The following is a 27503-nucleotide window of genomic DNA, read 5'->3' as shown; positions in this document are numbered from 1 at the left end:
GGTTTTGCAGTTCCTAGCACTGGGCAAGCCCAATATTTCGTTGGTAGACATCAATGTTTGGGTGAGAACAGGTTATTAAAAAGGTATACAAAGGTGGAACACTGAAGAAAGCTTGTTAACTGCAGCAAGATCAATTCTCCATCCCTTTTAATGAAGGAAGAGGCAGTGTAAAACTTGCACCATAAAATGTCTCCACTGTGATTTGTTTTCCTCAACCACCAGATGTCAGCCAGCCAGCCAGCTCCTCATTTTAGAGCATATCTTTAGCACAGGGTGAAGCACCTCTCTCGGAGATGCACAGTACTGTATTTCTTCTTAAGGGAGAAGCCTATCTAAGTAATTTTCCTGCACAACTTCAAAGGTGGGTCAGAAACTCATGCACAAAGTTTCTCAGTGTTGGCAGAATAAAGTCCAGACTGCTGGCTACTTGGCACTGGAGTTCTAATCAAGACCAAGCAAAGCCAGGACCAGATCCCCCTTAACCTTCTTCCTTTCCACCAGCAGAGCTGGGGACCAGACTCCTCCACCTTCTGCTCCACCAGCAGAGCTGGGACCAGACTCCCTCCACCTTCTGCTCCACCAGCAGAGCTGGGACCAGACTCCCTCCACCTTCTGCTCCACCAGCAGAGCTGGGACCAGACCTCCGCCCACACTTACTTCACCAGGAGCCAGGTTCAAATCCCTACACATCTTCACCAGCACAGCTGCATGCATAGACTGCTCACAATTCATCCAGAGCCCGGTCTCCAGCTAAGAGAGGTTTGTGCATCCTTCCATGAGAACAGACTTGGACATGGTCCAGCTGAAGCAGTGAACATGCTACTAAATGTAAAATCTTCTGTCCTTGTGTCACAACCCAGAAAATGTCAAGTAATGCTGTCAGATCATCTAAAAAGAAGAAAATATAAGAAAGCCTTTTCTCTTTCTTTATTTGGCATCCAGAGTTTGGGAAGGAACCAGATTTGCCCAGTGCGTGCATTTCACTTTGCCGCTATTCAGATGTCTCTTTTTCAGTCCCTGTTGGTGTTGTTGGCTGCAAAGGCATGTAAATTTCCCATCTGGCTGAGACCACTCTGAATATGTGCAACATGGATCTCTACGTTATTCTGAAAGCAGCTGGACAAAAGGAAAGAAGAAAAATAGTGAAAGGCGTCATTCAAAGAACCAATACAAACATATTCTGAGACATAACATGATACAGAAACTGCCTATGACAAGGATTAGCCATCAAATGCTCTTAATCTGTCAGACTGCACGTTCAGAAAACAGAATTAGAATTTAGACTATACATTCAGCAGAGCACAAATCACGTTCTCTCATGTCACAGCGTGGCAACAGTACCTTGGGTTTCATCATCACCACTGTCACCAGCACAAACAAAGCTACGGTACTACACACAGATTCAGACCCTCTTCATAAAGGCTCCCAGTTTTCTGGAACCAGAAGAAAGGTCAGCGGTAGAGTTCTGCAGTCACCAAATGACTCTTGTATTTCTGCAGCTAATCATTGCCACCTCTTACTCACAGGAAATGGCTGGAAAGATTTAAGAAAAAAAGCCAGTCATGGACTGACCCATCAACACCTTGTACTGGAACAATATAGGTGTCCTTAATAGGAAGGTGCAGCACATGCAAACAGATACTATGAGGAGCAGAAATCAATAATCTGGTCCTGGGTAAGAACGCACTATAATAAAGGCCCTGAACTGTCGTATGGGATAAGAGAGTGCATTTATAGGCAGTCTTAGATTATGTTTTTCTACACTAATGGCACTAAATGCAATCATGGAATTGCTTTCATCTTTAGAAACGTGACAGCTGGGAAGAAATCTCCGTTATGTCTGGGAAATGACGAGGAGCATGCAGAAAGGAAAGTAAACAGTAGCTACCCAATATTGGAAGCATCTATCGAAGCCTGATATCGTTTACTGAATCCGTTAATGACTTGAATTCAAATGAGTTTAGGTCGCCTCCTTCTGCTAGACACTGCAGGAGGAAAAAGAGAGATTAGCCGGGCAGCTCTGCTATGTTTGGGAAGTAGAAAATGCACAGCAGCAAGGTATATATAAACATGTTAAATGTAATCTTGACCACTCGGAAAAGCAGCACCTAGAGCAAAATCTTTTAGACGCCAATCAGAACTGCATGCAAGCATCCCACACGTACATGGAAAACATGAAGACAGTAACGGAATTTCAACATACGGGGACTGTCGTCACAATAAAAGGTGCATACCGTTTACTGAGAGAGTTATAACAAAATATGGTGAACAGAAAAAACCTAAAGAGTAATCATAAAATGAAAAAAAACAGACTTAAGTTAATATTTTGAAGGCCCTAGTCAGTACTGCTGCTGTAAGAGAAACGCAAGTTTACAAGCAGCTAAGGTTCAATTACAAACCAGGGCAAAATCACCAAAGTTTGCCTCAAAGGTTTACAGGACAGGAAAAAAAAAAAAAAAAAGAACGATAGAGCCGCACAGCAGTACCAGCGAGGGAGGAGCCTTCGCCGGCCCGTCTCACTCTGCTTCCGGAGCAGAAATTTACCTTGATTTGTAAGAGGATTGCTGTAAGCCTCGAGATCAAATCGGTCAAGCTCTCGCTTTCTACACAAGGCTGCCCTGTGACGGTGGTGTTTGCCTGCCGCACGATTTCCTGGGCTGCCTCTTCACACCTGCGCCTCATGTCTGTGGGCTGGTCTGCGGGCTGAAGGCCTTGGTCTGGAGCAAGCTGCCGACACAGAAAACAGCATTGCGGGCTTAGACCACACGTGTGCCCCCCTCATTTGCACAGGCATGTCTGTCAGCCTCGAAAGTAAGCTCTCATGGAGAACAGCATGGCCTTCACGGACACGCCTCCCTCTCCCCCTCAATCGCCTACTGAGAGAACTACTGCACTCTTTCCTTATTACCCTTAATTTAATTCTTATAAAAGGGATCACACTGTTCTAATCGAGGTATCCTTTTCCTCATGATGCATCCCAGGCACAGAGATACATTTGTGTGTGTGTTGAAAGTGCAGAAACACTCGAGCATTTCGCACGGTGCTACAGACCTTTTGATTTGATTCTGAAAACTTTACTTTCCACGTGCTCTCTCTCTCGACGCAGAAAGCTCCCTTTGCACAAAGCGCAGCTTAAATTGCTCACTTTTGTGATGCGTTACCTCGTAACAGTGCTGCTGAACTTTATGTAAACTTTGTTCAGGTCCTTGTTCAGTTGTTCCAAATCCAGCACAATGGTTGCGTATCGCCTCTGGAATTCAATGCTGATGGGTATGGAATAGGATTTCTGTAAGGAGGAAGATGAAATGCATTATTTAACCTTTTCAAACAGGAGACACCCCTTGCCCCTCTCCCCCCCCCACAAGCATGCCAGTGTAGTGAGAGCAGCAGGTGCACAAACAGTCACCATGTCACTCAAGGTCAGGCACTTGTAAGGGCTGAGTCCGAGGTGAAGGTGACAGATAGCTCCAGGTCATAAAGGATAGGTTCAGCTAGCACTTGCTACTTCATCCAGGTCAACCTGAAGAGGCTGATCCAGGTCTGGCTTTCCCTTATTTCATCTATGGCCTTGTAGGTCTGCAGCTCTTAAAGAAAATGGAGCTACAAGACTATAGATGCAATTGGATAAGCTAATTACCTGGAGCTATCTGCCTAACTTCTCCAAAGGCTGCGGCTGGGATATAGACTAGAAGGGAACTCTTGCACAAGACTGAATCTTCCAATGTTGCTCTTTCCCAGCCAGGGGTCACCCAGGCAGCACAGAACTGTTTGTCCAATCAGCTGGGAAACCATCAGCTTTATCAGAAAGGAAATTAAGTGCCTCCAGGGGGCAAAATGAGGAGCTGTGGGAGGGAGCTGAGTGTTCCTAATATCCCAGATAGGAGGATTGTATCAGATTATAAGCCTCAAGAATAGTGAACCTTAAGCACAGCTGTCTGTTCTTGTCACATCGGATCAGGTACAATAAAATGGGTCTCCCAAGTTGCTAAGATTACAGAATTCTCACAGAGGTTTGCTTGTTAAAGACTTGGATTTTGCAATACTGCAAGGGGCTGTTTTAAAAGTTAGTTACACGCGATAAAAAAAAAAAAAGAGAGAGCAAGCATACCAGTTTTTCTGCTTCTGTGTTCATCTCTCTTAGTTGCCTTGATGTGCTCCTTTTTGATCATCAGGATTTTGGATAATATGGTCTACAAATGAGAAGACAGTTTCAAAAAATCACCAACCCTGTCGGTTTTCAGATGCTTTATAACTGGTCAAAAAATGGGCAAGAAAAACCAAACCCCATGACGGCTTCGTATGACCCTGCTTCAGAGCCCTTCAGGGCAAATCCAGACCTGAGGCAGCACTGATCAATGACAGGCAGCTTTAACAATGATGAGCTGATGACATCACAACATGCGCCTGCCTCACTACAATTTCAACTGAAACAGCAGACAAAGTTTAATAAATATGGATTAAGAGTGGGTCTTCATTTTCAAGGCAGAATACATGGTTGTTTAGCCTAGGACAATGTCTAGGGAGTGTCTAGCATTGTGTCTAGGAAGTGTGCTAGCGTACTTGAGTAATGCTCCCGTGACCAAAAAGTCCCAGAGATGTGGCCTTTACAACAAAAAAAGGGCAAACTTTTAATCCTTCAATGTTTTTTCCCCGCTACCATTTGAGCTTTGCAGAGGCAGAAAGGGAGAGTACTGCAGCACAGACTAGGCATCTGGAAATGTCTGTTAACCTTAGAGAGGAATTATTCTTTCCTCAAACACATGGTTGGCTTTCAGTTAACCAGCTACATGCTCGAAGTTTGAGCAAGATGTGATGGCAGCAGCTACTGTTAGAGTTGCCTTCCCCCACTGGTTGGTTCACTGTGCTCGTGTGTTTGAGAAAGCAGAGCTGCTTGCCTGTAACAGGGGTTCTCTGGGGACAGCAGGTTGCCAGTCCTCACGGCATGTGTGAACATCATCGGATGGAGCCCAGTCCGGAACTTTGATCTCAAAGATTCTAGAGCTTTCAGCATACCCGACTGAGCATGTGCAGCGGTTAGTTTATAACCTTGCGCCCTAGGCAGAGACCCTCCCTCAGTCCATGAGAGCGCTAATCCATGAAGAAACCAACTCCCACCAGGAGGCAGGTGGGTTTCACGAGGTCTGGCATTCTGCTGTCCTAGGAAAATAATTCTGTTTTCTCTGAGGACAAGCAGGATGTGCAGTCCTCACACATGGGTGAATCCCTAAATACAGGCTGCTGAAAAACAAGACAAAGCAGGAAACCCCACAGAGCTGAAAGCTTCCAACTTTCTCCCATTTGGCTGTGAGGCAGCTGACCCAAAAACAGTTCTAGGCGGGAAAAGAGTTGGGTTCTACAAAGAAAACAAAAAACAGATGGACAGACAAAACTGGTGTGTGTAGCAGAGGGGTACATTAAGGCAGGGTCATGAATGCGAAGTTCAGCAAGAAGCTGAGAGTCATCCTGTTTCATTGAAGGGGGAGCCCTCTAGCCTTTCTTTGAAGTAAAGTTTGACCTGGAGGAGGTTTGCTTTCAGTCCTCACTAGGAGAATGTTGCTTGCCTCAGGGAATGCTCCAGTGGAGGATAGGGCAATTTTTCCAAGAAAATGTAAGAACTGTATTCTAAGCTGTTGTGCAAGGCTTGGGGGCAATTGAGTGTTTGGTGTTTTGGTCAGTTGAATGACCGGAGAAACTGGAGTTGGGCCTTTCCATGCCAGAACTAGCAGAAGACTGACAGATTTCTTAAAGAAGAAATAAAAATGAGGAAAACCAGCTCTGGATTTGGAGGTGGAGTGACAGGGAAGATGGAGAAAGAACAGAAGGACAATGAGAGCTCTACGAAGAGCAGGCTGCGTATTGACAGTGACACAGTAACAGGACTGGGGAAAGTCCATTCAGGCGAGGAGAACAGGCATTCCCCACCTGCATTAGTTTCAAATACCAGAAAATGAAAAAACCCATGACTGTAGCATGGAGGATCCAGGTTCAGATCCCCTGTCTGTTGGGGTTGGTTGAGCCTGGGGTGCACTGCGGAGTCAATGAGCTCAAACTGGCACAGAAGGTGTCTCTCAGATTTGGCCAGCGATGGCCACCAATGGGGTCTGGTTGCATTTTTGAGGCTTGAGGCCAAAAGTGCTGTGCTCTTGGATGAAGACTGCACAGTTTTCCTTCGGTGTTACAAGACCACTGAAAAATCCTCTCCCCCCACAACCTCAAACCAGGCATTGTGCTTTGATGTGGAAGCCCTGAATCAATTAACTTGGTTACCTTCTAAATGTTTAAGGTAGCAATTATTAGCTAAAGTCTTCAAAATATCATCTTGCCCTTTTCTTAGCTCAGTTACTTATTTTGGTCTTCTTCCTAGGTCTCCTCCTTAATTCTTAAAAGAATTTCCATACTGTTGATGGGACTAAAGAGCACAGATTTCACCTCTGGTCACACTCACACGATGTATTTCTAAAAGCTACCAGCCCAGAGTCCATTTTTTGTTCAGACTATGGCTTCCAACTGCATGCGGCTCTGGGGCAGGTCGGCCCAGCAGCACCCCGATTTATTCCAATTCATAATGGCGGGAACAGCTAAGTAGGAAGGACTTGCAAAAGTAATCTCTCATTGGGAAAGAAAAATGGGCAATGGAAATTTTGTTTATTCAATGAAACAGTTAACATCAACAAGAATAATGACATATATATGTAATTTTGTTTATGAAGAACCTAAGCCCCTCCCCCTGTATCGGTTGCCTGTGAATAAAGTCCATGGGTAGTAGTGGGCTAGTCTTCAGGAAAATCACAATCAAATCTCCAGTGTGATCTTGGGCAGCCATCGGTAGAATATCATGGTTCACCGATATCATCATCCTTTGGTGGGCACCACGGATCTCTTGTAAGTCCGACCTTTGGTGTAAGGTAGGCAATAAAACCCACCCAAATTAGGGGAGTGTCTACAATTCTCTTTGGCGTTGCTTTTGTAGTAAGGGCGTGCTCATGGAGCAAAGACGCAGCATTTTTTTAAACCAATGATCATAGCTGGGAGCTTGAGGTTGCAACCAGTGAGTCAGTATGATCTGTTTTCCCACCAACCCTGCTTTTTTGATAAACCAAACAGCCAAAGGTTAGGGTTAAGCGGTAAAAAACCTTATGTAAATAGATGGCACAAGTGGAACTGACTCGTGTCCCAAAGAGAGAAATTTACTGCACAGTCCCAAGAAATAATGAAAATAATGGCTAGCTGCAGGTCGCACATTTGAGGCAGTGGTCAGACTGCGCAATGTGCATTTGTTTTCGCCCTTATGGGTGTGATATAGCTTTGCCAAAGAAACTTGTATTGAATTTCCCTCAATATAACATTCTCAGATATTCCAGGTAATTCTTGAAAACATTTCTAAATTCAGTCAATGACAGTAAAAAAAGGCCCCAAGATAACCATTTAGCATATGCTAATTCCATAGGTTTTGAATCCTCGAGATTCTTCACTTCTTTATAGTAGTAAGAGATGGTAGGTTTTTTAGTCTTCCCCCACTTGTATAATGTCCCGTATATTTCGAACCTCTGGGGTCTCCCTCAGTTAAAAAAAGGATATTTAAATTTATTTTCATACGTTCCAACGTTAGAAGGAAAATCCTCCATTGACCAAATGAGCCATATCGAAACTATGCATACAATAATGCACTAGAAAACAGCACACCTATAGCCTAAAATTTAACTTCACTACCAAGGCTGTGGAAGAGCAAGATCGAAAAGATACAAAGAAAAGGAAATATTAACCACATAATACTATGTGCAAAGAAAGCAAAATTGCTTACCTTGTAATAGGTGTTATCCCAGGACAGCAGGATGTAGTCCTCACATATGGGTATCATCAGATGGAGCCCTGACACGGAAAACCTCTGTCAAAGTTTCTAGAAACTTTTGGCTGGCACACTGAGCCTACTGAGCATGCCCAGCATGCCATGATATTCTCAGCCATAGGGGTCTCCCTTCAGTCTCGTTTGTAGCAGTATGTGTGAGCTAAAAAAATAAAATAATAAAATGTATCGGACCCAACTCCGCGGGGTGGCAGGTGGGGTTCTGTGAGGACTACATCCTGCTGTCCTGGGATAACACCTATTACAAGGTAAGCAATTTTGCTTTATTCCAGGACAAGCAGGATGCTAGTCCTCACATATGGGTGATTAGCAAGCTACAGGCTGAGTCATTCTTGCATTATACCAAGAGCATACAACTTGTGCAACAAGCACAACAACTGGTGTACTGCTGGAAAGAGTGAGGCAGCCTGAAATCACAGCAGGATGAATGTAGAAGGAGTTGGTATTATACTGGAAATAAGTTCTTTAAGACAGATTGTCCAAAGGCTGAATCTTGTCGTCCTTCTTTGTCCAAACAATAATGAGCTGCAAAGGTAACTCCATATTGCAGCTTTACATATGTCAAGAATGGGCACTGAACAATAGTGTGCTACTGATGTAGACATAGCCTTTACTGAATGTGCTTTTACTCGCCCCTGGAGAGGAATGTTCGCTTTTTCATAACAGAATTTGATACAGTCTGCTAGCCAGTTGAAGAGAGTCTGTTTTCCTACCGCAACTCCTGGTTTATTTTTGTCAAAAGAAACAAAGAGTTGGGTGGATTTCCTATGGACCGCCGTGCGGTTCAGATAAAAAGCTAGCGCACGTTTACAATCTAAGGTGTGTAAAACTCTCTCCCTCTGGTGAGAGTGAGGTCTGGAAAGAAAGTAGGCAAGACTATTGACTGATTGATGTGAAAATCTGTTACCACTTTTGGTAGGAATTTGGGGTGAGTGCGAAGGACTACTCTGTCATGCAGGAACCTTGTGTAGGGTGAGTATGTGACGAGAGCTTGTAACTCACTGACCCTCCTAGCCGATGTAATGGCTACTAAGAAAAATACTTTCCATGTAAGAAATTTTTCATCACAGGAATGCAGAGGGTCGAACGGTGACCGCATGAGTCTCGTCAGTACTATATTTAGGTCCCATTCAGTGACCGGTGGTCGAATGGGAGGCTTAAGGTGAAGTAAGCCTCTCATAAACAGACTTACTAGGGGTTGCGCTGTTATTGGCGTATCCCCTATTTCCTTGTGATATGCTGCTATGGCACTTAGGTGTACCCTGACAGAGGATGTCTGGAGACCAGAATCCGAAAGGTGGCATAGGTAATCTAATAAAGGAGTGGGGTAAGAGAAAGGGTCAAAACCTTTCTGTGTGTACCACTTGGTAAATCTAGTCCACTTAAAGTGGTAAGATTTACGTGTGGAAAGCTTTCGTGAAGCTACGAGAACTTTAGAGACTTGTGTCGAAAGATTAAGTGGTTGCAGAATTAAGCTTTCAACATCCAAGCTGTCAGGGCAAGAGTTGACAGGTTGGGATGACGCAACTTGCCCTGATTCTGAGTTACGAGAGTGGGCGCTGTGCCTAGGCAATTGGCTCTCTGATCGAGGAGTATGGGAAACCATAATTGTCGAGGCCTGTACGGGGCTATGAGGATCATTGTTCCTCTGTCCTGTTGTAGCTTCACGAGAGTTTTGGCTATGAGCGGGATTGGAGCATACGCATATAGAAGTCCTGTGTTCCAGGGGCGAGCAAAGGCGTCCCTAGGGAATGCCTGCCGACGATCATGGAGAGAGCAGAACCTTTCCACTTTGTGGTTCAGTTTGGATGCATAGAGGTCTATGGTTGGGCAACCCCAGCATTGAAAGATTTTGCTCGCTACACGTGGATCCAGAGACCATTTGTGGGGATGGAAATGTCGACTGAGATCGTCCGCTAGGACGTTTTGTATGCCCGCCAGATAAGTTGCTCGGAGGTGCATGGAATGCTGTAGAGCCCAAGCCCAAATCTGCATCGCTTCCTGGCAGAGCAGATAAGAGCCTGTGCCTCCCTGTTTGATTATGTACCACATAGCTACTGTGTTGTCCGTTTGTATCAGCACAGTCTTGTTTGAGAGGCAGTCTTTGAAGGCATAAAGGGCATATCGCATCGCTCGAAGTTCTAAGAAGTTTATCTGACACTTCATTTCGAGCATAGTCCACGTCTCTTGTGTTTGAAGGTTGTTGACATGAGCTCCCCATCCCAAGTTGGAGGCATCTGTGGTCAGGATGACTTGTGGAGTTGACTGTTGGAATGGGAGACCAGCTTTCAATGCTGTTTGATTTGTCCACCAGTGGAGCGATAGACGTAACTGGTGGGTAATTTGAACTGTGTATGACAGTGGTTGGAAAGCTTGTAGCCATTGAGATTTCAAAGTCCATTGAGTTCTTCTCATGGCTAATTTCGCCATAGGGGTAAACATGTACTGTCGAGGCCATGTGTCCTAGTAGCACTAGAAGTTGATGGGCAGATGCGAACTGGTATTGGGTTATAGAGTTCGCCAAACGTGCTAGATTGTTGGCACGGTCGTTTGGAAGAAAAGCTTTCGCCACTGTGGTGTCTAGGTCAGCTCCGATGAATGTGAGGAGTTGAGATGGATCGATGTGGGATTTTTGATAGTTGATGAGAAATCCCAGGGAGTGTAATAGATTATTGTGCTTTTTAAGGCAGACAGAGCTCCCTGCCTGGATGGACTTCTATTAGCCAATCATCTAGGTATGGAAAAACATGAATGCTGTTTTTTCTTAGATGTGCAGCAACCACTGCTAGACATTTTGTGAATACTCGAGGAGCAGAGCAAGTCCGAATGGTAGGACTCAATACTGGTAATGATTTCTTCCCACTACGAATCGTAGATACTTGTGATGTTGTGTGGAAATTGGTATGTGTGCATAAGTGTCTTGAAGATCTAGAGAACAGAGCCAATCTCCCTGTTGAAGCAATGGAAGGATGGTTCCCAGAGATACCATCTGAAAATTTTTTTTGTGAAGAAATTTGTTGAGATTGCGGAGGTCTAAGATAGGGCGAAGGCCGCCTGTTTTCTTTGGAATTAGGAAATAGCAGGAATAGAACCCTTTTCCTTGTTGAGACCGGGGAACTGGTTCGATAGCCCTGGCAGTCCGCAAAGTAGAGAGTTCTACTTGGAGTTGAGGTGTGATGACCATGCTTGTCCAAAGTGGAATGGGTGGAGAATGCGGGGGTATTGCTTTGAACTTTAGATGGTATCCCCAATTTAGTATGGCTAATACCCACTGGTCCTTTGTAATAAGACTCCACTGGTGTTTGAAATGGAGTTGACCTCCTATTGGTAAATAGGGCATAGGGTAGTTGGAAATACCTCTGTTCTCTTGATTGACTTCAAAAACCCACTGCTGGACCAGTTTGTGGTGGTGGTTGGGTTTTTGCTGTTTTGGTTGGCGTGCACGTCCCCTTTGAGGTGGAAGGTATGAACGCGCTGAAGAAGCAGGTGGGTAATATCTTCTAGGTTTATAGAAGGGTCTCCTGGTGTCCCTTCTAGCTGATTTTCTTAGGGAGGATGGCTGATCCGATGGTAGTTTGGAGAGTTGGCGGAGTGTCTCGTGGTGATCTTTTAACTGAGAAACGGTAGCCTGAATCTTTTCTCCGAAGAGATTCTCTCCAGTACAAGGGAGATCTGCCAGTCTTTCCTGGACTTCTTGTCTGAGGTCCGAGGCCTTAAGCCAAGCCCACCTCCTTGCATTAATTGCTGATGCTGATAGGTGAGTAGATGTTTCAAAAGAATCATAAGCTGCCCGTACCTCGTGTTTGAAGATTCAAGCCCCTTTGCAATTAGTGTGTTCAAAGCCAGTTGTTGCTGAGGGAGACCATCGGCAATACCTTGAACTTGCTTCCACACGTTTCTTTGGTACTGTGTCCTACAAAGCTGGTACACCGCAATACGAGATACCAGCATGGATCCCTGAAAAACCTTTCTTCCTAAGGTATCTAAGAACTTCTGTTCTTTTCCTGGTGGGACAGAAGAGTGTGGCTTCTGTTTCCTGGCTTTTTTCTGAACCTATTCAACGACTACAGAGTGATGAGACAGTTGGGGCTTTTGGAAACCTGGAGCATGTTGCACCAGGTATGTGGCATCTGTTCTTCTATTTACAGCTTATACTGAACATGGATGATCCCTCATCCTTTGCTGGAGTTCTAACAGGACTTCATGGATTGGTATTGCCATTACCTCCCTTGGTGCATCAACGAATTGAAGGACTTCTAGGGCCTTGTGTCTTGTGTCCTCCTCCGTCAGTAATTGGAAAGGATTGTGTCCGCCATTTCTTTAATGAAGTTTGTAAAGCACAAGTCTTCAGGAGGGAACTTTTCTCTCTTCTGGCGGAGAAGGCTCAGACTGTAATTCTTCTGACTCAGTATCAGTATCCACATCCTTCCAGGGAGTATACTGAGGATAAGGTGATTCAGGATCATCTGGTTGTAGATGATGCTTTGTCTTAAAAGCAGATTTTGATGGAATCTGCTTTAGCAACATAGGAGGTAATGAAGGCATTGATGGAGAATCGATGGGTCTCTATGGCAACTGATGCCGGGTATCACCTGATGGACCGGGACGCATTGGTATCGAGGGATCTTTTTCTGGCATCGATGGTTTTGCTGGTATTCGATGATGGTGAAGGCCCGATGGTCCTGGGACGGAATCAGAGTCCCTGTCTTCTTCCTCCGATGAACCTGGGATCGGAATGGAAGGAGTCACCGGTGGATGCGCCGGCATCGATGGAGTCGATGGTTGCACTGGAAGTACCAGCGTTGTCTGTGCCGGTGGAGGAAATACACCGATCAAGGCGTCGATTTTGTTCAGCGAAGGCTGAAATATCGACGGATCCAATGTCGATGCTGGGGTCGGTGTTGGTACCGGTGATACGGAAGGAGGCTGGGAAGTTTCGAAAAGCCTCGACAATGGCCTGCTGGACCATGGTAGTCACCTCTTCCCTGGAAACTGGGACTGGGCCCACTGTCACTGGGGAAGGTAAGACTGGCGCTACTGGCACTTCCACGACTGAGCGTGGTGGCACAGTCTCTAACACTGAGCCCAGTGGAGAGCGCCTTGCTTCCTCGGGTATGGTAGGGTGTGTTGGTTCCAGTACCCAGACTCGCTTGTCCTTCGATGTCGATGGCTGTGCCGTTCCATCCGATGGGTCAGTGGAACGATGATGATGGCATCTTTTTTCCCGATGTTCCTTCGATGCCGAGGAAGATGCTATGGAGGACACCAATGGAGTCGGTGATGGACGGTCACCGGTCCTCTTTTCTCCTCGATGTTTTGCGACCAAGAGAGATATTCTCCTTGGAGACTATGTCGACGATGACGATTGTGACGATGACAATGTTTTTTTTTTTAAACAACTCCTCCATCGTGTCCAATCGGGCACGCCTGCCCTTTGGTGTCAGCTGGGCACAAGTTGAACAAGCTCGGACATCGTGGCCTGATCCCAGGCACAAAACACAAACATTGTGGGGGTCGGTAATCGACATAGTCCGGTTACAATCTGGACATTTCTTGAATCCGGAGGCCATGATGAAAGTTAGGCCGAGTAACGGTCGATGACCGGCGGATACCATTAGTGAGGGCGACCAGAATCAACCGAAAAATGATTCAAAAAATGTACTCACCAATACTATGTCGAAGGGAGACCCGATGACAATTATTTTGTGACTGAAAATATTTTCTTCCCTGAGGAAAAAAGTGAGGGAAAAATTCCCAGAGCTCCTAATCTGCTATGCTTACAGCAAGGCTGAAAAAAAAGAGACTGAAGGGAGACCCCTGTGGCTGAGAATATCATGGCATGCTGGGCATGCTCAGTAGGCTCAGTGTGCCAGCCAAAAGTTTCTAGAAACTTTTGACGAAGTTTTCCGTGCCAGGGCTTCAACTGATGATGTCACCCATATGTGAGGACTATCATCCTGCTTGTCCTGGGATAAAACCCAAAATTAAAGTTGCCATATTTTAAAGACAAACATAAGCGCGCTCGCTTCTCACAGAAGCGATAAATCAGAATGAGTGCTGTGCACAACAGTACTCAAATACATTTTAGACTGTTTGTCCTTTAAAAAGGAGGCGGTAACTCAATCCAGATCATCAAAGAAGAGATTTTACACATAGCTAGCTAACACCCACCTCAAGAACATCTAGCCTTAACTGCAGGAAGGCCTGAGCAACATCTGAACCTTAAAATCATGAAAAAAAATGCCCTCTCTTAGGAAACACAGAGAAGAACAGCATTAGAATCTGCTTCCAACACAAAGGAGACCCATAAGACAGTGGACTTCAAATCTGAATCCTGCTTTGGGGGATTCTCCAACAGACAAAGCTTCAAAGAAGGAATGCACTTTGGAATCACTCTTCCTTAAAACTTGTGCCTTTTGTTAATTTTCTTCTCAAGTAGATTGTTTGATTTATTGGAGAAAGATCTCTTTGGCATTTATTTATTTATTTTTATTTAATAGTTTTTATATACCGACCTTCATAGTAAATAACCATATCGGATCGGTTTACAATTAACAAGAAAATAACTGGGGTAACAATTCAAGTACAGCAAAAAACAGTAGGTAGGAATGAGTCAAAAAGTTACAATTAACAGGGTAAGAGAACTTGGAAGCTTGCAACAAGCTGGAAAGAAGATAAGGCAGGAAATAAATATGAGGTGATACCATAGGGCGTACGGGTTAACGCATAATGGTGCTTTAACCTGGAGGTGTCAGAGTCCATTAGTGAGTGTAATCACCATAACGGGTAAGAGTGAAGGACAACTAGTGATTGTATGGTGGGTCGGCGAAGGCTTGGTGAAATAGCCAGGTTTTAAGTCTTTTTCTAAAAGTTAACAGGCAAGGTTCCACTCTAAGACTTGAAGGGATGCTATTCCAGATGGATGGGCCAGCTATCGAAAATGCTCTGTCTTTGGTCATCGAGAGGCGTGAGGCTTTAGTAGGGGGAAATTTCAGGGTGCCTTTGAGAATATCTCTAGTTGGTCTGTTAGAGGAGTGGAGTTTGAATGGGATTTCCAGGTCGAGTTGAAGATGATGATGGATAGTTTTATGTATTACGGTGATTGATTTATATAGAATTCTGAAGTTAACTGGTAACCAGTGTAGGTTTCTGAGGATGGGAGAGATTTGCAAAACCTCCAAATAATTTTTTGAACTCCACTGGTGCAGTATTATCACTTTTTGGAAAATTAATAATTCTAAGATTTTTTTTTTTTTTCTTTTTGACGACTTTTTCAAAATTCTCAAGTTTTCTCCTAAGCAAAAACATTGCTCTTTACTGAAACAGAAGAATTTGCTTGTAAGTTCTGTATCTTATTCTCCAAAACATCCTCTGTTTAAAACTCCCAGAAGTTTACTCCTCCTGTGTTCATAACCACAATTCCAGCAATATCCACTTGAACTTTTTCAAATGTGCTAGTGATTGCAGCTTCCAACCTCAACATAAGATTTCAGCGTTACAGCTGTGGTGGATCTAGTAACAACGGCTGCTCCTGCACAGAAGCCAGCGAGCCCCCAAAAGAAAGTACTGCTAGCCACAGATCTCTGGGCTAAATCCCCTGACAAAGAGCCAAGCGGGAGCTCAGCCAGAGTCTTCACTGAGGCAGCAGAACTTTCCTGCTCCAGAGCAGACCAATCTCCAACCTTTATAGGTTGCTCCAGGCCAGGCATTGGGACATCCATGGTGAAATCATTGGACCATGGTTGCTCTGCCATGGCATTGAAGTCCAAGAAGCAATAAAAACTGAAATATCTACAGTATGGGGCAGATTTTAAAACATACACGCGCACAAATGTACGCCCGATTTTATAACATGTGCATGCAGCCGCGCGCATGTTATAAAATCAGGGGTCAGCGCGTGCAAAGGGGTGCACGATTGTGCACCTTGCGCGCGCCGAGCTGTGCTGCCTTCTTCTGTTCCCTACCCCCCACCCCCCCACCTTCCCTTCCCCTAACTCTCCCACCCCCCCCAGTTACGCCTGCCTTGGGCAGGCGCAAGTTGTGCACGCCGGCCGATGGCTGGCCCGCGATCCCGGGCACAACTCCAAACACCTATTCTGAAGGTACAAACTCCATGCAGTTCTCTGATTAGTTCATATATGCATGGGGAAGAAGAGAGGCCTAGTGCTTAGAGCAATGGGCTGAGGACTAGGGAAGCCCGCTTCTTCCACAGACACTCCCTTATGACCTTGGGCAAGTCACTGTCTCCTACTGCCTCAGATACCCATTTAGAGTGTAAGCTCTTTGGGGCAGGGACTTATTCCTGAATAATCATCACCATTGCAGTGCTGCATTCTTTTAGTAGCATTATAAAAAGTAGTAGTATAATGTTATGAGGTCATGTAGGATATCCTAGCCAATGAAGACTAATTAGATTCACTGTAAACATGGCTGTCCCTAGGAGATTGGGAAGTAGCTTAAACTGTTGCAAGCACTTTTTGTTAATGGACATAGTGTATGTCACTACTCATCATGGATGCTTTGGAAACACTGCATATTACAGAGTGGGTACAAGTTTAGTCCTCGAGGCTGAAAGTTAGATATCCAAAGATACTCCTGAATCCAGGAATCACTCTGCATTTCATCCACCAAGCTAAGCCCAGGAAGACTTTGTTTAAAAACTGGGCATAGATTAACACTTTACAAACCCTACACTGTGTAACTAAAATAGAAAAAGAATGGACAGCATAGTTCAGTGCATATCAGACTTAGTGCTATCATTAATTCAGGCCGGATTTCCTTTAGAAAGATAACTAAGCCTCTTATCTATGTAAGGCTGAAGGCATGACAACTGTTTCTGTATCTCTGTACTTCAGACTTGGGTGTAAGAAGGCATTATCTGTAAAACAGACAGAGGAGTCATTAACACTTACCACCTGGATAAGGAACTCTACTGGAAAACCACCTATTGTTTCACTGTCCGAACTTGAAATTTTATGTTTCCAGGGAGACTGTCCCAATAATGCTTCACTGTCCTATGAAAGAAAGTTACATGCAAACATTGCTATATTTTGGCTTTGACCTTTCGCAACATCCTCACAATTCTTATATTCGCCTCTACTATATCTCCTAGCCCCACGTGCCTACCAACCTGAACAATGCTTTCCGCTTCTATGGCACCGGGACTGGCCATCATTTGCGCCTCATGGGATTTTCTCCCCATACGACTTAACTTCCCCTCCCAAAATCCAGACATCTTAGGGGCTTCCAGGTACAGACACAGCAGGGGACAGATTCACGTGCAGCTGTTTAATTCTGCTCTCAGGCTGACCAGAAGCTATGAGCTCTAGCTCCACATTACACAGCACCAGCTAGTCCAGGTAGCCCAACTCTTGCACTGCCACCAAGCTACTCGGACCACCTCATCTCGGAACAGGACGTCTTTCACATCCGCTTGAATGATGCGCAGAGCTACTCACCGTAACAGGTGATTGGGCTGTAGGCGTGTAATGCAACCGTGGGGGCGTCATGAAGTATCTGGAAGGCCGTTGTTTTTGTCCAAAGGCAGCAATGGGCATCGTTTCATGAGGCTCATTACTCTGCTCAGAAAGAAAAAAGCAGCAGATCATGCAGTGAATCAGAGCTCTACGAGAGGCCCACAAGCTTAGCAAGAGCTTCATGGGCATCACATTTATAGACAGAAGGCTCATTGTTGGGCCAGGAGCTCAGTGGCGAGTGCTACTCTTTGCAATGCTTTTCTGAAATGAACGCCTTTCTCCACTTTGCACATCATAAACCTCTCGTGCATCACAGCTGCCATGATAGTGACTTTCTCAGTTTTTCTTCCATATTAACACATATTTATAGGCTTCCAAAAAGATTGCAATTGCAAGAAAAGCCACTTCAGTTTAGGTGCCTTTATTCAGCTGATCTAAGGTACCATAATGTTCGGTTGGATATAGATGCCTGACTTTAGGTTCCTTAAACAGAGGTTCTGAAATTTAGATCAGCCACCGCCTGCCCTTAGTTAAAATTCCTAAATTATGCACCAGCATTGGAAATCAGCATTGAGGGCCTAACTTTGTTGCTCTCCCCCCACCTACTTTTAAGGTACCTAAATTTAAGCACAGAGCAGAGGAGAATTTTCTGTTCGGGAAGATCTAGGCCTGGGTTTCCAAAACTGGGGGTCAGGACCCCAGATGGAGGTCACAAAACCTTCAGCTGGGATAACAAGTGCCTCAAATGCAGAAGTCTTTAGGCACCAACTGCAGCAGAATTAGTAGTGGAAATCAGCATGGGGCCCGTGAGCCAGGGTGCACTCACTGGCCCTGCAGTGATCCTGCCCTCACGTGTGTTTCTATACGAGGAGGGATTGGGGTCACTGCAGGCCTATGAGCTTACACTGGCGCACAGACCCTGTGCTGACTTTCATTACTAATGCTGCTGTCACTTGAAGTTCATCATCGGGCTTAGGACCAGCCATAAGGGATGGGGAGAGCTGAGTGTGCACAGACTGGTAGAGATTGCCATGGATTCTCTCCTCACCCACCACTGAACCTTCCCAAGAAAATAATGCTGCCTCATCAACCTGCCCTCTCTTCTCACCAGTTGTCATCCATTTTTGGCCCAAAAGGCAAAATGCTACTGACCCTTGCTAAATGGATGTTTAGAGAAGGGGCTGTTTGAAGGGGAGGGATCAAATGCAGGGGGGGGTGGGGTTTGAGAACTGGATCATTTGGGAGGGACTGGCTGTGAAGGTGAGAGAAGGAATGAAAGATTGACTGAGGGATGTGATAGAGAAGCTGAGGGGGCCCGGGGGGGGGGGGGGGAATCAGCTGTGGGGATTTGACAGAACGGTAGGAAGGGAGGAGGTGAGGCTTGGAGGTAAGAGAGAGGGGATGTGGGTGACAGAATCAGTTGGGGTTTATAAGAAAGTCTTGGAGGTGAGCGAGAGGAGTGAGCTGGAGAAGTGAGAGGAAATGGGGGTATCAACTGGCTGGATGGAGGTTGAGAGAGGAAGCATGCTGGGAGGTTAAGAGAAGAGGTCCCCATGAGGTGGTGGAGTTTGAGAGAGAGGACTGACTAGAGAGGGTGGAAGTTGAGAGAGGGGATCAACTGGAGTGTGGTAAGGGTGAGAGTGGCATGATTGTCGGAGGGGGCATCAACCCTGCCAATGTGTTTTGACAGTCCTTTGGGGGTCATATGAATTTTCAAGTGCTAAAAATAGGGTCACATTGGATACAAGTTTGGGAAGCTCTGATCTAGGCATTTAACTCTTATTCAGGAAACTATATCTTTTGAATCTCAGGCCTAATGTGACAAACCAACACAGGTTCAAGCATCTCAGGGAGCCAAAAGCATGGCAGCTACAAGGAGCTAAATGGGGCTTTGAAACCAAATCCACAAAACAGTTAACACTCAACATAAATTAAAGCTGGACTAACTCTAAAGATGGTCAGTTAATGCACTTTAATCTAGAAAGGATCTTTGCCAGTGTCTGGTTCCTTGTGCACAATGTTCTTTAATATTATATTAAAGATGAAACATGCATGGTTTCTACTGTACAGCTATCCTAGACCTACCCATCAGAAACCTGCATCAGGTTTAGCCTCCTTTCCTAAAAACATGGACATGTGTTTAGTGATTTTTGTGCTAAGGGAATTGGACTACAATCTACAGCCCAGCAGCAGTCTCTTTGGTTCTGGAATAGCTGTTCATCCTCCTCTGAATATAGGGCTATAAACTTATTGCTTTTGGTTACAGACTGGCAGTTGCCCTTGTGTTTCTAAGCAGGGCTCAAAACCTACACTGTGCATGTGTGTACACAGGCTGCAATATCTTCAACCAACCATGACTTAATATTTGACAAACTGATAAAGACTGTAAATATTTTACACCATACATAGTTTTCCTTCTTCAATGAATAAGCAAGTTTGCTTACCGTAAACTGTTTTCTGTAGATACCAGGATGAATTAGCCATGCTGTCTGGGGATGTCCACTAGAGGGCAGCCTCAACGGAGCTTCACAAAGATCACAGAGCTTTGCTCTATGCGGTTGCGTGACTGTTCTGTCTTTCCCGCGCGGCACCATCTGTCTCTCAGTCCATAACAAAGCAGATACTGTAAAAAGTGGTTTACCGAAGCTGTCCAGCATGGCTAATTCATCCTGCTATGTACAGAAACACTATTTACATAAGCAAACTTGCTTTTTCCCCCCATAGATAAACAGGCTGGATTAGCCATGTTGTCTGGGAGTCCCCAGCTAATAATGCAGAGCGGAAGTTGCAGTCCAAACATGGCATTGGCTATGCGCCTGCAAATTCAGTTGCTCAAGTTCCATAGTGTGGACAGCTTGGAAAAGGAGTGGAGTACTGCTTTGCTGAGGGCTGCATCCAAAGAAGCCTTTTGATCTAGGCAGTAATGTGATGTGAAGGTATGCAACAAAGAATGTGGCAGCTCTGAAAATATCTAGTAGCAGAACATCATGAAGATGGGCCACCGAAGCAGCTAACACCCTCACTTGATGGACCTTTGGACTGCCCGCGAGTGTCTTTCAGCTTGAAAGATACAAATAGTTGGGAAACTTTTCTGACTGCGTTTGACGCTTGTAATAAGCCAAGGCACATTTACAGTCCAGCATGTGGAACAATCTCTTCCTTTCATTGGTATGTGGCCTCGGGGAAAAACTTCAGCAGGGTTATAGTCTGGTTGAGGTGGAAAGCGGAGACCACCTTTGGTAGGAAAGCAGGATGCGTCCTTAGAGTCACGTTGTGATGAAACTACAGGTAGGGGGAATAGTGAACTAAGGCCTGTAGCTCACTGAACCGCCTGGCTGAGGTTACCGCCACCAGGAAAAGCACTTTCAATGTAAGGTACTTCATGTGGCAACTTTGTAGAGGTTCAAACTGGGGCAGCATAAAATGTTCAAAGACTAAATTGAGGTCCTATGGCACTGGAGGTTTAGCCACCGGTGGACGTAGCCTGAGGGGTCCTCTCATGAAACATGAGAACAAGGGATGGTGCATGACTGGTAGGACATTGTGCGGGTGATGATAGGCCGCAATTGCCCGCAGGGATGTCGTTGCTAATCCAGATTGAAAAAGCGAGTGTAGATATTCCAATAGCAACTGTGGTGAATAGGAAAAGGGGTCGATCTCCTGCTTTCTACACCAGGCCAAGTACCTAGTCCATTTGCCTTGACAGTTTTTCCTAGTAGACGGCTTTCTAGATGACACAAGGACATCCTGTATTTCTTTTGGAATTTTCCAGTGGCTCAATACCGACCTTTCAACCTCCAAGAAGTGAGGTGTAGGGAGGTATGCATGGGGAGTAGGGTTCCATCGTCCTGGGTCAGGTGGTCCTCCTTGTCTGGTAGGAGGAGGGGAGGTGCCACGGAGAGTTGCACTAGGTAAGCATACCAGGGCTGCCGGTGCCATGCTGGGGCGATGAAAATGAGGTCCGCGATATCCTCCATGCACTTCTGAACCGTTCGTGACAGCAGAGGAATTGGGGGATAACTGTAAAACAGACCTGCTTTCCATGGAACGAGAAATGTGTCTGGGGCATATCTCTCCCTGCTTGGGTAAATGGAGCAAAACTTGTCCACTTTTCTGCTGAACACTGTCACAAAGAGATCCATACTGGGCATCCCCCACTCTTGGAACAGATTGTTCGCTACATCCTGGTGTAGGCCACACCGGGGAGGTACATGGCCAGTAGGCAAACTGATTACTTCTCCGCCCACTCCAGGATTATCACAGCTTCCCGGCATAGGCTCAAGGAACCAAGACCCTCCTTTGTTGATACAGAACCTGGCCACTTGGTTGTCCGTGTAGATCATCTCTACTTTGTTGCAAATGAGGTGACAAAGTGCGGAGGACGTTCCTTAGAGCCTGCAGTTCCAGGAAATTGATCTATTGAGATCGCTCCCATGGCAACCAGAGGCCTTGTGTCTGTAGCTGTCCCAGTTGTGCTCCCCAACTCTTGGTGGAGGTGTCCGTGGTGAGAATGATCTGATGGGCTGGAGGGTGGAATGATACCCCTGTCATTAGGGTGGCTGGGGTCAGCCACCAGTTTAGCTCTTTCCGCATGGAGGGGGTGCAGTGCACTGACCAGGAGAATGGATGGACGAACTGAATCCATTGCTGCTTGAGGCCTCACTGCAGACGTCGCATGTGGAGGCAAGTGTGTGGAACCATGTACACAGCTGCTGCCATGTGGCCTAGCAGTGTCAGGATCTGATGGGTACCTGCAGCGCATGAGCTGTGCTGCTAAGGACTGTATTGCCCCAGTTTGGTCGGACGGTAGAAACGCTTTTCCCATCGTAGTGTCCATCAATGCTCCAATGAATTGGAGCACCTGCGTGGGTTGGAGGTTGGACTTCTCGTAATTGATTAGGAACCCCAGGTTCTCCAGGCATCAGACTATCGAGATCAGGTGTTGTTGCAACTGGGTGGCACGTGATGAGAGTCTTAGCCAATCATCCAGGTATGGAAACAGCTGAATGCCCCGTTTCCTCAAGTGGGCCACCACTTCAGCCAGACACTTCATAAATACTCTGGGCGCAGACGAAAGTCCAAAAGGAAGGACTTTGTACTGGTAATGACAGGCATTTACCTGAAAACAGAGGTAATGTCAGGACCCAGGGTGCATCGGAATGTGGGAGTAAGCATCCTTGAGTTCCAGCAAGCATATCCAATCGTTGGGCTGAAGGAAAGGCAGAATAGACTTGAGACATCTTGAATTTTTCCCCTCAGTAAAAATTTATTGAGGGTCCATAAGTACAGGTTAGGGCGAAGCCCCCCTTTTTTCTTGGGGATGAGGAAGTATTGGGAGTAAAACCCTTTGTTCTGCTCGTGAAAGGGTACCCGCTGAATCGAGTGATGTTGGAGGTTTCGAATTTCGTCCTGGAGCAGGGTTATCTGGTGTCTGAACCCTTGGCATGGCCCAGATGGGGAAGGGAGGTTTGCTTTTGAAATTGAGGGAGTAGCCTTCTTTTTCAATGCTGAGTACCCAACAATCAGAGGTGTTCGCCGCCCAAGAGTTATAGAAAAAAAAAAACGAAAAAAAAACCCAAAAACATATTCTTCCCCCCACTGGCTGTTGTAGTGGTGGCCCCAGTATGCTCAAAATCCCTGCTGGTTCTTGGGTTCGGTGGGCTGAGCCAGGCGCTGTTGCTGAGGCACCCTCAGCATGCCGAGGTTAGGTGGTTGCTGGGACTGTTGCCTAATCAGCTGGTAGATGGGTGGGCAGTAGGTGGGGAACACCCAAAACTGGCACCTGTGTTGGTATGGGCAATAGTAGCTTTGAGGGTACTGTCTACTTGCGCTCCGCTGCTCCTCCAGTGAGAGAGGACAGTCACATTCTGCTCCTTTAACTGGGAGATTGTCTCCTGTAGCTTGTCACCAAATAAGTTATCTTCCTTGCATGGAAGATCTGCAAACTTCTCGTGGACATCCTCTCAAATGGCGCCAGCCCTCAGCCAGGTTAGCCGTTTGCTGCAATTGCTCCCACTGACGTTTGGGCTGTCCGAAAGGCTTCGTAAATTGTTCACAGTAGATGTCTCAGGCCTTCTTCCAGGTCCACGAACGGCTGCAGGGGAGCCCCGTCCGAAGCATTGTGGACGAGGTAGGGCTTCAAGGACTGCAGGCACTCTTATAGGTACTGGGCTATATAAAATTGGTGCTGCTGTATCTTTGCGTTCAGCATGCCTGTCTGGTACATCCTCTTCCCAAAGTCATCCAGATATTTACAGTCCCTGCCTGGTGGAGTGTTGGAGTGGAGGGCAAGTCGTCTTTGCAGACTCTACAACCACCGCTGTAATAAGGTGACTGTCTCATCCTTAACTTCAGGTCAGTCTTCCTAGAGGTGGGTTGAGCCAAGAATGGGGAATCCCAAGTCTTTGCCATTATGGTATCCAGGACAGCATTTTATTATTTATTTATTTTAAAACTCTTCCATACCGTCGTTAAGTTAATTCACCATCACAACGGTTTACAGAAAGCATGGGACAGCAAGGCAGTGGGCTCCGCTGGAACTTCAAATATTTTGAGAATACCCAAAATCTCTGCGCGGGAGTCCGGGATCTTGTTTCGATATCCAGTATAAGCCCTGACCTTCTCCACGAATTTTGAATAAGAAAGGGCTTCTGGGGGAGAGGAGGGTTCCGGCTGCCCCTCAGATGGGTCTGAGGGGATCCCTGTAGAGGACCCCGGAGAGAGGGGGTGGGGCAATCCTCTGGTGCAGAGTCAGGTTGAGGAGACTCCATTGGGGAGCTGTCCCTGGGAGATTGTGATGGCGATTTATTTGGTTACAGCAGGGGGTCCTGGGGAGGACTAGACGGACCCTCATTTGCATTCTCCCAGGTATGGAAGAACTGCTAAAGGATCTGGGAGATCTAAGACATGGCCTGCGATGCTAGGGTAGGCTTGTCAGACCCCATCTGTCGCCCTCTGCCCTTGGTGGAGACTGCCACCCGGAGGATGACCGAAAGTAGCTCCCAGACGCGGTGCCACATGTATTCCTCCCCTCGGGAAGACTTGTGTTGTTTCCACAGGGGTTCCTTTAATTGAGGAGAAGCCATCTTATGGAACTCTATCCCCCCCGATCTTAGACTGGAACCCTGCCTCTCAATTTTCAAGAAAAGACTCAAGACTTGGCTGTTCAAACAAGCATTTCCGGACTCCAAATAATTTAACCTCTCACCATCAATACATAAAACTCAGCCATTTCAATGTTAACTATTTGTAATTATCGTTAGCCAACGTTAACCTTTCCTTTCCTTTTGTTTCTCTCCTCGCCCAGTTCAACCACCCTTGTTATATGTAACTGCTTTTTTCCGCACCATAGTTCCAGTTTGAAGTTTATTATGTACCCCTGTTTTACTGTGAACCAGCATGATGTGACTGTTGTCATGAATGCCGGTATATAAAAAACCTAAATAAATAAATAAAATAAATAAAATCTTATGCTTGGAGTCGGAGGAAAGGTCCGATAATACACACTCCGATGAGTTGGACGATAGATGCCCCAAGAGGGGCTCAACATCAGAAATCTCCAATTCAAGAAGCTCTCTTGGTAGGAAGGCCTATTCCTCTGCTGGCCGCGTCTTGTGCTGGTGAGGTTCTGCAGCCTGGGGCACCGGGTGCTTTGAAGGCACTGCCGAATGCGTCGATCTTTCCTCTTGCGTTGACTGTGTCAGGGCTTCCAGCATCGGGTGGGAAGATAGCACTGATGCGATCGTCAGCGGGCCTAGCGGTCGACGACGCTGATTTGGATCCCTTGTTTGGAGCTCGTGCTTGCTTCGAGGCTCCCAACGCACTCATGCATCCATTTGGCACATCTCCCGATGCTTGCTGCTTTTCCACAGCGTGGGGCCTATCTGGTGCCTCAGATGTGCGGCCCACTGTGCCAGACCCCCCCCGGGGGCTGTAAAGAGGAAGCCCTTTTGGCTTTGGCCGGCTTGTCTGAGCAAGGCCCCAGAGAGGTGTGGGCGGAGTGTTGGTTTGGCAATCTTATGGCCTTCTGCCTCTGAGCCTGGGGAGACATGCAGCCGCAGTATCAGCAGTTACCCTGGTCGTGGATCCAGTCCAGGCATAGATAACAATAATTGTGGCCATCCGTTGCTGACAATTTTGCCGCACTGGCAAAATTTGAATCAAGGTGCGTGCAGAGGCATGGGAGCACTGAAAAGTGCTCTTTTTTTAAAGAGAAAAAAACGCGATTGAAAAAACCAGATGCAAAAAAAAACTTAAGAAAGAATCTCTGTGAAGCCCTGAGACTGAGAGAAAGATGATCCAAGACAACTAGTTTCTCATAGATGCCCAAGTTAGGAGACAGCAATCATCCCATGTCAAGCTCTGATCACACTACTTGTCCCTGCCACGCTGAGAATCTGACATACCCTATGCATTAATGCTGCAAGTTCCTTACAACTATGGGGCTCGCTTTTCATCAGTATTTCCCAATCTAAACACATTTTGCCAGGAAGCTTTCTTGTGGCCATTCATAGGATTCAGTGAAAGATACTCTGACATGATGGGAGTGGAAACAGTTTCATGTATGTATTTCTTTTAAATAGGTATTCTCTTTGCAAAGAATACATTTCTTTTGCTTGGTTGGGGGGTGGAGGGCAGCAGAGCTAGATTAGGCATAGGCAGTTACTTAGGGCTGCTAATTATGAAGATGCATAAAAATTGGTACTCCCCCCCCCCCCCCCCACTTTTGCCTATGAATGCCATAATTTTTGTTGCTTTCTTAATCTTTTGTAAAATTCTTCTCTTGTCACCAATACTATGGCCTTCTCTCCATGCTGCCTAGTCAGCCACAGCTTCATTGCTCCCTCTGAAAAGCACTCATTGCTTGAAGTGACTGAGCTGCTCTGAGTATGGTGCCACGCAGGAAAGACAGAACAGCCGCGCAGAGCAAAGCTCTATGATCTTTGTGAAGCTCTGTCGAGGCCGCCCTCTAGTGGATGTCCATGCATTTTCATGAATTATCTTAGTGCTGTTATGGAACTAACTTTACGGATGTTCTTTCAAGATCAATGGTGGGATACCAGTGTTTTTTGGCTCATCCATCACAACACAAGTCTTTCATAATCTTCCATCAGCATCCAAAGCCATATGATAATTTATATCATCTCAGACAACTTTAGCATGCGTGCGTGTGATATGCGTACACAGAGTATCTCTTTCTCAAACAGATATTAGAAGTTGGATTAATTATATCACAGAAACAGTAAGTAGGTAAAGAAAAAAAATCTATTTACATTTCAGCTCTGTGTCACGTTAGCACCCTGATCAAGGCGGCATGCAAAAATATGTTTGCAGAAAACATATAGCATGCCTCCAAGCTAAAGTGGTCTGAGATGATATAGATCATCATATGGCTTTGGGTGCTGACGGAAGATTATGAAAGGCAGACTTGGGCTGTCAGACTTGTGCTCTGATGGATTAGCAAAGAACTGGCATCCCACTACTGATCTTGAAAGAACATCTGTAAAATTAGTTCCATAACAGCACCAAGATAATTCAGCTTTGGCTCAAGTGGAACATTACAACACTGGGCAGGTGATGGAATTATTTAACAGATTATGATGGCAGATAAAGACTGCCAGGCTCATCTTGTCTACTCATTTTCCCTTCCTTCTACAATACCAGAAACCTTACAAAATTGTCTTTACCCTTGCTTCCCTGTCCTGTTGTAATGCCTCGAGGCCATGAATACTTACAAGAACTTCATAATCTGGGACAGTGTGTGTGCCCAGACCCGTCCTGTCAAAAGTCACTCTGTAAGTGGAGTTAAGAGTGTCTACTGCATCTATCTGTCCTGTGAACAAGCCATCATGGATTCCGCGCAATCGTGCTGAAAGAAAACAAACAAAAAAAAAAAGGATTAATATTACTGCTGTATCTCTAGAGAAAGCCAGTTGTCAAACTAGAATGCCTCAAAACATCTGCATCTAAAACAGCAAATAAGGAAAATGCTATGAGAACTTTTTTTTTTGTTTAGCACTCCTTCAAGGTTTCTTCCCTCTACCCATCTGGCTCAGATCAGAAATTCATCAGAGGTTCCTCACTTTTTTACTTTCCTTCTTCTATATTCCTTTACCATTATAGTCAAAGCACTACTATAATATCCTTCTGTGGGCATAACAGAG

The 27503-nt window shown here is 45.8% G+C and overlaps 1 protein-coding gene across 1 annotated transcript; it reads right to left on the bottom strand.

Moving 5' to 3' along the window:
* Positions 1-912: 912 nt before the first annotated feature.
* LOC115082529 (protein lin-9 homolog) lies at positions 913-27258 on the bottom strand (the record flags this gene model as incomplete). Its single annotated transcript, XM_029586757.1, is given in 11 exon segments — positions 913-1116; positions 1889-1913; positions 1916-1985; positions 2545-2727; positions 3162-3193; positions 3196-3286; positions 4109-4141; positions 4143-4190; positions 16777-16878; positions 17323-17442; positions 27075-27258. Coding segments are annotated over 11 exon segments (994 nt in total), but the record flags the coding sequence as incomplete, so codon positions are not given.
* Positions 27259-27503: the final 245 nt, after the last annotated feature.

This window comes from Rhinatrema bivittatum, unplaced genomic scaffold (genome assembly GCF_901001135.1).
Source record: "Rhinatrema bivittatum unplaced genomic scaffold, aRhiBiv1.1, whole genome shotgun sequence".
NCBI lineage: Eukaryota > Metazoa > Chordata > Amphibia > Gymnophiona > Rhinatrematidae > Rhinatrema > Rhinatrema bivittatum.
Note: the sequence above shows the minus strand (reverse complement) of the source record. Positions and strands in the feature narration are given on the sequence as shown.